The sequence below is a fragment of the Metopolophium dirhodum genome, chromosome 5 (assembly GCF_019925205.1).
Source record: "Metopolophium dirhodum isolate CAU chromosome 5, ASM1992520v1, whole genome shotgun sequence".
In the NCBI taxonomy this organism is placed as follows: Eukaryota; Metazoa; Arthropoda; class Insecta; order Hemiptera; family Aphididae; genus Metopolophium; species Metopolophium dirhodum.
Window position 1 is genome coordinate 7,897,740 of NC_083564.1, and position 12,509 is coordinate 7,910,248.

Consider the following 12,509-nt stretch of genomic DNA (forward strand, 5'->3'; position numbering starts at 1 on the left):
ATATTTTTCCATTTCGGTCACAATTTTCACATTGATACTAAGAGAATATTTTTTTCAGAATAATATTGAAGTCGTTACAGACATCAGCAACTGGTATGCACAAGAAATATTTTAGTAATAATGGGATTCTTTTATAATAGTTACAACTTCACTCACATGAAAACAGAATAAGACCACAAGGGACTTTAAAATATTATTATTGCATAAAAAAATGTTCATAAAAATATTCATTATAATATTCAAAACCGACTTTTGCACGTTACTGGAAAAACTTTGATACATAGTGAAAATACATTTATTTTGTTAGAAGATAAAATAATGATTTGCTTTCAAAATGTTTATGTATTATAATATATTTAGTTATGATATTTAAATGTGGGAAACGATGATAATATCAGATACAGCAATATTCTAATACAAATCTGAAATCGTACAATGCATAGCGAAATGAAACCATTTCTAAATGCTCCTAAGTAGATCTCGAGTTTCGAACGAACGTACATAGCGTGAGTTATGGTTTTATTACACAAAACTATTATATCTCGAAACGTCTGTGTTATATACGCTTTCATCCCACGTAGACGTTTGATTTTATCGCGATACAAGTCTTCTTTTCATTCATAAACACTATTGTTTTCACTTTTGATCAAAATATATTTCCGTGCGGATGATCATCGATAATATAAAACATTCATTTGCGAAACAAAAGCCGTCCACTGCCATATTACACCAACCACCGACACCCCCGCCGCGTGTCTGCTTAAATCATTGTTCTAGGCAGAAATGTAGATCCAATTACGAATGCGCCCCATCGACGGTATATTTTACGCAATATATGTATGTATACAATTATTATTATGCACACACACATTCCTAGGTATTCCGCTTTCATTACGCGAACGCGCTCGCCGACGGTAATTTAATTATATTTACGAGTATATAGAGTAAAGAGAAATTGAATAACGAGCTCATTGATACGAATTATTTTTGTATAATCAATAAAGGACGTATAATAATAATATATTCGTTAAATAAAACCCCTACGGGTATCGAAAATGTCCGTAAATACAATATACATTCAAGTGAAAAAAATAAATAATCATGCACATAATAATATATCCGCCTACCTAGTACCTACCTACCTGCTACGCTCTGTTTTCATTTCGCTGGCATTTTTCACCGCGCCGGTCGAAATACTCGAATAATAATAAACTTGAGCGCCACTTGACTTATAAGTGTTCAAAATCGATAAATTATTAAATAGCTACGCAATTGTTTTGTACAGCTAAATTGTTTTATTAAAAAAAAAAACAACATAACCCTTGTTTTAAAATATTTTGTTTATACCCACTGCCTATTAATAATGCCTATTGAGACCAATACTGCGAAGGTTAAAAATTGAATTTAAATTAAAATTTTAGCCGCAATGCACAAAATTTAACATCTAACGTATTCTGATAATGTCTGACGATGAATGATAGTAAATAACTGTATATTGTGAGATGAAAGTTTTTAGAAAATTAGCCTAACGACGATGTGTGTATTTTTCATTTACGTTTTTGTGGTTGTGAAAAAAAAAGCTGAAAATGATCGTACAGTGCCTATTATCTCTGGTAATCAAAAATTCAACACAAGGCAGTCATTTTCCAAACGTCGCTATTGTTTTAAAAAAATCTCGTCAATTTTCAAATAAACCGAGTGCAGCTCTGACTCATTTTCGAATGTAATGATTTATCATTAACCTTATGTGCATTGATATCCACATACCTATAGTCATTTCTCTGCATCAGACTTTTCAATTTCTATTGCATCAAACGCTCGTTACTTAGGTATGATTTTAGATACCTAAACGACTCAACTGGGCTCACCAAATTTAAGTCAAACGGTCTTACGGCGTCCAAGTGTGGAGAAGCAGCCAAACCATCAAACTTGAAAAAAAAATCCAAGCATTCCAATCAACTCTGCCTGATAACGGATGTACCGTTTTCTACGTCTCCATAAACACACTTTACTATTCGACCTATACGCATGTAGACGCCATATACATCCGAACTGCATCCGCCTTCTATAAACGATTCCTATCCCGCTTAGCCGACCACCCTTACTCACTCATTAGAGATTTCAACTCAATGGATGATGATCCGTGGAAACCACCTAGACGATTAGCTCTCCAATGGCGCAGCTACCTGGTAAATCATCAGCTAATCCATGCCTAACCCGTACAACTGTCCGTTTGTACGCGCATTGTAATAAAGTCATTTATGGTACACACTGTGTATATTATCCTATTGAAAAATAAAAAATATCAGACTTCGATTGTATATGTATAGGCGTACCGGTTTGCCCGGAAAGTCACTATATAACAATATACGCGTGTCCATATGTCGTATATTATGTGTACCTAAATAATATCGTCTATTAAGCCCGTAAACGTCCGAATAAAAATGTACCTAGCTATACAAAACGCCACGAATTTCTAGACAGATTTAATATACCCGACACACTCACACATGCACACACACACACAGCGGTAACGCGGGGGGAAGGAAGCACATACGACATTTCTACATCATAAAATACTAGAGAGTACGTCTCTCGGAGCGTAGGTAATCGAAATCGCCGTACACCCCCCCCCCCTCCCCCGAGTATCGCCTAATAACAATATGATGTTGTATATGATAATACGCACTCATTGTGTAGAGATTCAAGTGCGTCGAGTCGTGGTCGCGTCTTGGCGTTCAGAGATAGGTGTCTACCACCATTCCAATATTGTGGTGCGCTTACGGAGGGACAGCAGCTGCTGTTGGTGATGTCCTCTGAGAACGGACGTTCGAAAATTATCGTTATATTTTCATCCGTGTATAATAAGACGTTTCTCCGGGATCGGATGGCACACGGAACCGGTCCAATTGTTTTGGTCACGATTCGATAAATGACCGAAACAGTTAACCTTTCCAATGGGTATAACGCACGTCGGTAATAATAAAAATAATGCTCGGATATATACTTTCGAGTGGCCGAACCGGTTCCGATGTACGCCTTTGGGTCAAAGGTTTAGCATTCACACACGGCGGGGTCGGACCCTTATTGGATTTTCGCGCCGCCTCGTTTAAAAAAAGTTTTTATTGTCATTCATAAGCCTCTTGCATTCATACACATCAGCGTTACAGAAAAGAGGCAGTCCCAGTAATATGTTAATATATCATTGGTCGTTTATTTTGAGTATATTTTTTTTCCTTTGACCTACAATAACAGCATCCGAGTGTGTCGGAGTAGATATCAGAAGTAGTGGTGAAGAAAAATCGACGCTATAAATAAAAGATAAACATTCTCAGGTTCTGGTGAATAAAAAAAAAAATACGGAGGGTGTTTGTATAGCAGTCCTAGGGGTATATGCGATTGTGTGTTCCAAAATCTAAGTAATGCATTTATTGATGGAGGATTACACGTCGTTTGCGCTGATGATAAATTAGATCAGTTACATTATACGAGTTCAAAATTATACATTTCTCAACTGTGACTAATATTGACATTGACAAACTGCGTTATTATTACGATTAGGGATAAATAATACACGCTACTCTTACAACTAATTGCCAAGAGAGAAACGAAAAACATGTTTTACTAATATAAAAATGTTATATTTTTAAATGTATACTTGAACTGCATAAAAAAAAAATAATAATAATAATTAAAACACATTTTTGTAATATTTCAACAATTATAACAATATTATATTGTTATAATAAATTGTATGACTATTATAATATAAGAAACAGTACGATGATGAAAAACAAATCCAAAAGCTTAAAATATGTTCTGTACCTAATATGTCTTACCCTAATTGTATTCACGGCTGCACTCCACGCCTGTACTTTGATAATTATATTTTTGAAAACAACATTGAACGCACTATAAATACGTTTGATCGCCGCATACCGTGGTTGTCTATCAAATCTCTTTTTGCATCAATTCTACCGCATTGACGATGGCGAAAATAGTTTAGTTATGCGTGCAAACGAACATTTTTCACTAGATCAAAACGCTTATGGATCTATAACGTAATAGTATAGTTAAGTATATTACTGTAATATATTATTATTGTTATACACTTCGGCTGGCTGTGCTCATGTAGTGCGGTTGAATATGGAGACGGCCCTGTAATCGAACAAACAGTGACCACGGTATAAAAATCTTTTCGACCGTATACGCGGTAAAGTCGCACGAAACGGTTTGGCCGTGGTTGTGGTATGTACACGACGAACCGTATTCTGTGGCCCGTGATCATTATAATATGGGACGTATAATATTATAATATTATGTATAATTAATGTCGCATAAGCCGACGCCGCGTTTCGGTAATACTTCCCGTCGGAATCATGAAAATGCCTTTAATCGGCTTATACCTGTACGTAGGTATATGATTTACTGCCACCAGACAACGACAATGATTGATCGTATACCGTCTACTTACGGTGTAGGTTACTATATAATGTAATAATAATAATAATAATAATAAAATAAGTATTGTCAATTACAAGGAGTTGATACAAAACTGCAGACGCTTCGCGGTGAAACCCGTAAAAGCAACGGCAAAATAGAGTAATGATTTTTCGAAATTCGAACAAAATGATTTCAAATTTATAGACTCCCCGCGCGTTAGATATAGGCTAAAATGTCATTATTATCACTATACGACAAGTTGTCAAAGACTGCAATGTCTTATGTTCTTTTCACTACCTATTCAACAACTTCGATGGTTTCCGAATGCATATCGAATAATAAATCTAATTAAAAATATTACACTATCTATACTATTACCTATAATATAATTGAAAAATATATAATATAATGTAGGCTGAGGGAAATGTTAGGCCTACTGCCGTAAAAAATATAAAATAGTAATTTTAATCCGTTTATGTTTGACAAACATTAGAACATTTTGCAATTTTGCATTTTTCTAAATCTTGAAATGTTTTTCTAGACGTAATCAACAATTTTGAAAAATCGTAACAAAACAATATTACATGTTGTTTTGTGATTTTATATTTCACAAAAGGAGAAATATAAAGATATATTTTTCAAACAAGAATAAAAATACTATATCTAGCTATAATTGCTAGTATATTATTATGTTTCTTTGAAACAAATTTTCCCATAAACTTATCAATAGCTACATCATAACAAATATATAATATAAATGGTAACTAAACACATCTTTTGAACGATTGAATGAAACTGTTTTCTAAACTATGTCGATTTTTAAGAGAATAAGTTACTGAACGAGTCTGCTCAAATATTATTACACTGTTATTCTTTCCATGGTTATTTATATAAAAATGTTTTGATAGACATTTAATTCAAAACATAAAAATGTATTTAGCATATTTAAGCACTTTGTGACCTTTTTTCATATTCGTTTGAAAACTTTCGCTGTTTTAGATGTGTTCAAAAGTTGAACACATTGGCGTAGGTACGTTTTTTGAATTTTTAGACTATGTTTAGTGTATGCATATATATTAAAAAGACTACCTTTAAATTTGAAAAAAAAACTTTTTACTTAAAAAGTGACTTCACCACAATATCTGTCCCTCGACAGCAAGAGTAAACTTTTTTATGATTTTGTTTTATTTGCGACCAAAACTATTATAATTTACTACCTATCGTATAAGTTGCAATGTTTTTTTTTCCTTCGTGGGTAGGTATATTTTGTAAACGAAACAAACAGAAAAAACCTTTTTGCAGTTATCGTTAGTCGTTACCTTAAATATTCATAGGCAAATATAAAACGCAATAAAAATATAGTTTAAATGTCAATGAGTGCCTCAATAAATTATATTTTCTGTCAATAAAAATAATATTAATTCTAATAATCATTGTTTTTTTTTTTACAATAACTGTAGTATGCCTGTAATAATACATTATAATCACTTAAATTGTTTGAATGATGATTTATATTTTATGATTAACTATATTTTATCTAATGGCATTATAACGCAACGACAAGTATATTGTACAATATATATAAGTACTATGTTTAATAAACTATATTATTATCATTTGAAATTATTATTATATAAGCGTGAAAAGTTTGTATCGAAATAAATCAGCGAGTTCATATAATTCAGCAGACCGAAAACGAGCGCTGCAACTATAACCATACGAACTCTTCTCGAAATATAATACATAAAGTGTGCAATCGTCTGTGTTGGTGTGTTTTATTTTATAGCACTCGCTATGAGTTTTTCAAGTCCTCGGGAAAATATTAGAGCATTTAATTTATCGTTTTAGTGTTGCCCGAGCAGTAGTATTATAGGTGTCCCGGTGCAATAGGGTCCCGCGTATATATATATTTACCCGACGACTTATTATTTTTGTTTCGCGTATAATAAGATTTAGATTTTTTTCTCCGTTATTACTATTATAATATAGGACAGGTATTACCCGCGTATCGGAGGTCGTTTTGTTTAGTTTAGTTTTTTTTTTTTCTTCACCCTCTGCCACGCGGGTTAAGCACACCACACGCCTGAGTTATGTACTGGCCCCGTCCGACTATCTCGGAGGTATTTTTTCCCGACCGCAATTTATTTGGCACGTCCGCGGCTATACGCGACCAATGAATCTTAACGCGCCGCCGCCGCCGCCACCTCCACGTCCGGCCGTAAAACGGAATTCACAATTTCTGCGCGACACGCGGAGATACGGCTGGAAATTTATACGCCGACGGGAAAATTTGGAAGATCGTTTCTACCTATATTATAGTACGCGTTAGATAATCATGGTGGCTATATGAGTAATAATATGGGGGTGAGTGGGTGTGGCCGTGTAACGACGAAACGGAGAGAGTGAAAAATAAAGTAGAAAAAAACGTTCCACCTACCTACTCAGCGTATGAAAATAAAAACGCTTTAAGACTAATTTCTTCTTTCGGTAGATCAAACGCACCCTTATTGTTCACGATCCGCCGCCCGCGCACCCCTATATGCCGTTCGGCGATAGGGTTGTTGCCCGGAGGGTTTTAATCATATGCGTGGGCGTCGTCTTCCCAACGTCTCGTGGTGTTTTTTTACCTCCCTCTCTCTTTAAACGTCAACCGTCGCGAGGAGGTGGGGGAGTGAATTAAAATTTCACTACCTTAACCGTAGTCTGGAGCCTAGTTCAGTTTTGAGCATGGACCAGTGGATCACGTATCAATATCCCGACGGGTACAGCTACTACACCAATAACAATAATTGCAATTACAACAATTACGGTTACGACTATAACCATGCCGGCTACCGGTATCCCGAGGTAAAAACACACATCCGCACACAAACGTACTCACTCGCAGACATTATTATTGTTAATATTATATTTTGTATTAGGTTCTATAATAGCTATTTTTATTTGTAGATCGATTACGCTAAAATTGTATATTAGAACACGACATTTCGCTTTAGTTATTAAGACTTGGACATATTCTGTACCGACGTAAAACCATTGTGTTATTATTTATTATTATTATTATTATTATTATTATTATGAAAACACTGAAAGCAATAAAGTTGTATTATTTAGAATGTCGCCGAACACTGTTCAAAATGTTGTGCTTATTATTTTTCCTCTTAGCGTATAATATAATAATAGTTACTATATTTACAGCGTTTAATTAGTTGCATTTTATTTATTTGATTTACGTTTTTTTTTTTTATTGGAGGACGTATTCGCTTCACGAATAAGCTATGTAAAAAAACAAAAATAAATTCAGGTGGATTACCTTCATGAGCATATTATTTTATATTACCACATGGTAATTATACAAATGTGTTTACTGCAACGTTATTGTCATTTGTTTTGTTTTTGTATTGTATTGCTACACGAGTATAATAGTATGAGTAATGTAATGATGAATTATTATCAGATTTTTCGTCCTCAATGTAATGAGTATTTATTTTTGCTGTTAAACCAAATAATATATCAAAGTATAATAATTTCAAATCGATTGTAATATTTTGCTTTGGACCATTGTAATGGTTTTAATTTGGATAACAATAGCTTGCTAACTATTTTCGGAGTTGGTTCATTCGCATGTGAAATTACAAAACGTTAACCTATATTATTTAAACGTATCGTTCAAAAATTATTGTTTTTACCTTGAAATTATACATTTTTTTAGCAATTTAAATTATGAAACTAATAACGATGAAATTTAAATTTATTTTTATGAACATTCGTAATTTATAAATTAATTTCTTTGGAAGCATTTATTATTCTCTTAGAAAAAAATTATGTTACGGCGGTTTCGTCTGTGTTTCTTGTAATAAGAAAATAACAGTTCACTCGAAGATAAGTCTAACCTAACAAATCAAATTTCAAGTATAATTTTTCGTCATATCAAAATTTTCAAAAGTTTCTCCGACGAAAGTTTCATTCGAACGAAACAAAGCTACGTCCAATTACTACGTACCCTTACTATACAACACTTAACTTTTTTAAATTGCCAAAATGTAACTGAACATTTTATCAAAAAATATTGACCTTTAGGTTCCACCGAAACGCTTTTCTGCTTAATAAAAACGTATTATTACTATCATCTTGGTGCTGTATTGTTACTCGACATTTTAACATAACGGCGAAACTACCTATATACTTTTTGTGCGCTACTCAATTTATTATTTATTTAAACCGTTCGATCTTAGTTTATAACAATAATAAAAATAATAATTATCATCACCATTTGGTATATTATTATACATAATTTATTATACATTGGTAATGAGTTAAAAAAAAAACTTACAGCATTCCATACACTGACAAATTATTGACTTTATTTTCAGTAAACATTTAATGGGTTTTATGTTTTTATATTTGATTATAAATTATTATCTACTAGTACAACGAGTGTGTCAAATGATATCAATAACTATATTATTACTGTTATATAGCTAATCAAGACGTATATAATAACGCTTGGATGTATTTTATTCGACAACAAAAGGGCCGATGGTCAAAGACAAATGTAATATTATATTTTTCACAAAATCGCCAAACTTATCCCTCGAACAAACCGTAATAAATTTAAAAAAAAAAAATTCACCGAATAGTTTTAATGTACCGCGATCGTTATGTTATTATCGTATCCGGCACACTCGGCCGCGGACATGATATTTATTTATTACATGTCGCGTGCACACTTTTACGCCGTTTTATATTATGTTGTTATTTTTTCCCGTCAACGTCTACTCTTCATAATGAAATATATAATAATATGTAAACGTTATTTGCAGTGCGATGCGCGTATTACAAGCGTTGTAGTTGTTTCGTTTATTCTACCGCATCGCGTGTATACCTAACTACCTCCCGCGAGTCCTAAGTCCTAACACCGTCCCGCGCGCGATAACATTCGGCCCGTTTTCGAAAATCTTCATCTACTTATTTCTCACTCACTCTCTCTCTCTCGCTCTCTCTCTCTCTCTCTGTATATACGTTTCTATATACATTTGTGTGAGTGTGTATATATTATATACGCGTATACCTATGTATATACCTAGGTGTATATATGGAGCGGGAGACGCGAGCGCAGGCGAAAAGAGCTTTTCGCCGAGCGACTATTGAATTAAAACCTCGCGCGCTCATTGTCGTCGAAATCCAATTAGTCGCACCTCCGGCGACGGCAACGACGACGGCGGCGATTGGCGGTGAGTGCGCGATGACGAAAGGGGGAGGCTGTTTTTTCGACGGGCTTTCGGAATAATAATAATAATAATAATAATAATAATAATTTAATTTCGATTTAAACGGGACGGCGCAGCACCGTTCGTTTCGGACGGGAGAGTAGAGAGCGGAGTGGAGTTTTCCGGTTAAACTCTGTACAACCGACGAATTTCTACAACTAAACGTCCCCCGACGTAGATGAGATGGAGGCGCGACGACGACGATTGAACATTTTCCATTTTTTTATTTTTGTTCCCCTTTCTTTTCGGTGGCTTTTTATATTATGTTCGGCGAACGAACAAAATATTATATTATAATACATAGTTTGCGCGAAATAATGACACATTTTTCATTGTTGGGCGTTGGCGCCGTTCTTCAGTGCGGTATTTTCCGACTGTTTGAAAAAAAGAAATATGATGAATAAAAACTGTTCTTTTGTAAAAATTACGAGGTAGGAAAATAATTACTATAGGTAGGTACATACTTTCACAAACATGTTATTACTGTATATTATAATATTATATACATGTTATTTATAATATAAAACAAAAATAATAAAATATTGTCTTTCGTTTCGTCAATTTCACTTTTTTGATTACTTTTTATTTGAAACATTACCTTTACGGACAGTACCTATTATTCAGTTCATAAATAATATGAAACAATCATATTATTGACAACTAATTATCTAAAAATATTTTAATGCATAACTCTTCTAATCGCTATATGTAAACATTATAATATGTAAGGGTTTTTTATTTGCATTAAACACGTTGTTGGTTTATATTATGAACGATAGTTATTACGATAATAGTACAATAATACAATATTTACGTCATATTAAATATTAGTTTATAAAATTAAAAATTTTCATTCACTCTTGTTTAATAATATTATGTTTATCCAGAAAAAACCGTAAGTCCAATTTAATTAGTTGAAGAATTGAAAAACAAAAAAGCTATAAGATACAATAATCATATTATATTATAATCGTGAAAAATATAATAATATAATTCAATGACACGTTTATGCCTAAAATTTCGAATGATACAAGCACAAAATCTTTCGTGTGTATATTTTGCCTATACATTACGCATCGTTACCAAAATGAGCGACGACTCCGTTGGTTTTGTTTTTTCGCTTATTTTTTAGTCAATAGTATTATAATATAATACTACGTTGGGCGCGTTTTATGATAAACAAACAAGACGTGACGTATATTCTGGTTGATTAATAATATCGCAATAATATCGCAATAATAATAATAATAATAATAATATGCATTTTCCTTTTAGACCTCGAACGGCGCAACAGACTCGGCAAACAACAAACAACAGCACTCACAGCCCGCTGCCGTTGCAGTGCAACCCAAGCCGGAACAAAAGCCCGTGGAATGTAACCTGTGCCATCGAAAGTTTAAAAACGTACCAGCTCTAAATGGACACATGAGGCTGCACGGAGGATACTTCAAAAAGGTCAGTAGTTTTATCCGTGCTCACACTCGGCGGCGGACGTTTCTTTGACTAGACGCGTTACCCGCGCTGTATACACAATATAAATATTATATTCTACTGTTCCGAGTACAAACGCGGTGTTCAGCGCAAATATATGCGTTTCGTTCAAACGCATTTCGTGTTGTAAATTGAAAACGTAATAAAAATATAAAAGCGAATGCACTTGCGATTTGTATAATAATATGTTTGCAGTGGGTATTGAAGCTTTTAAATATTCATTCTACAAAATTAAACTATTAAGGTTCTATTTGATGGCAATATTTCATTTGAAACTGTCGACGACAGTTATATTTTACCGTGGTATAATATTATAATATTATTATTATGTCGTATAAAACATTTAGTTTGCAATTCAATTTACGCGATAATAATAATAGTTAAAGCAGTTCTTATAATGAACGGATTTCGTTTTTATTTTTAATTTTATAATATTATAATACAAGTAATTATTGTTTATATTATTCTGGTATACACGAGTAGGCGAGTGGAGCATTAAATTTATTTAAGAAATTATAATTTAGAGTTAAAACAGTCGGGTGGGAGTTCAGCTTTTTACATACAAAACGCTTTGTATGTACGTAATACCCTTCGTACTGTCAAACTGACATATACACTCTAATTTCCAGCAACATGCGTTTTTTTTCCACTGCACTACCCAATCCCGGCAGTTAGATTTGACCCGTAATAAAGATTTTTTTCCCCTCTCTCGCTTTCCCCGGAAAATTTCTACTGCCTTCTGGTTCACTAATTAACGCACGACCGAAATTTTAACCAATTATCTCCACTAGCTCGGAAATCCCGAAAGGTTTAACGAGACGTGAGTTCGATCAATGGGAAATGCCAAACGAGAGGAAAACACGGTTTTGGAGCGGGGATGGAAACCATGCGCACATCCAAATTGAATTTTTCATTTACAAGGCTTCACACTTTCCTGGATTCAGTTTGAATCGGGGCCGGAGGGGAAGGAGCCAGACAGCTATCCGATGTTCAAAGAGATAGAGTATGACAAAGAGGATCTATGATAACGTTTCTAAAAGAGATTATCGACGATGACTTCAAAAGGATTGTTTTTGTGCCCACGTATAATATGGATGTAGGTGTATGTATAGTAGATATATGTGTAGAGTGTGTGTATACTATGCACTTTGCACATGTATATGTGCAATGTACAATTGTACAGACATATATTATGTAGCACTGCGTGGCAAAAGGCTTAACTAAGTCCTCGGGAGTACTGAAAGAAGACTCGAGTGATTGAGCACGATTTGAATCAGTATAACAACTTTAGTATACTAATTAGTC

At 33.8% G+C, this 12,509-nt stretch overlaps 1 protein-coding gene across 3 annotated transcripts in view; it reads left to right on the plus strand.

Moving 5' to 3' along the window:
- The window catches only part of LOC132945448 (serine-rich adhesin for platelets-like), a 265,662-nt gene that overhangs the window by 235,699 nt on the left and 17,454 nt on the right, over positions 1 to 12,509 (plus strand). For all 3 annotated transcript variants that reach the window (XM_061015194.1, XM_061015196.1, XM_061015195.1), the window contains exon 9: positions 10,989 to 11,168. In XM_061015194.1, coding sequence (XP_060871177.1) covers positions 10,989 to 11,168 — 180 coding nt within the window. The remainder of the gene's footprint in view (positions 1 to 10,988; positions 11,169 to 12,509) is intronic.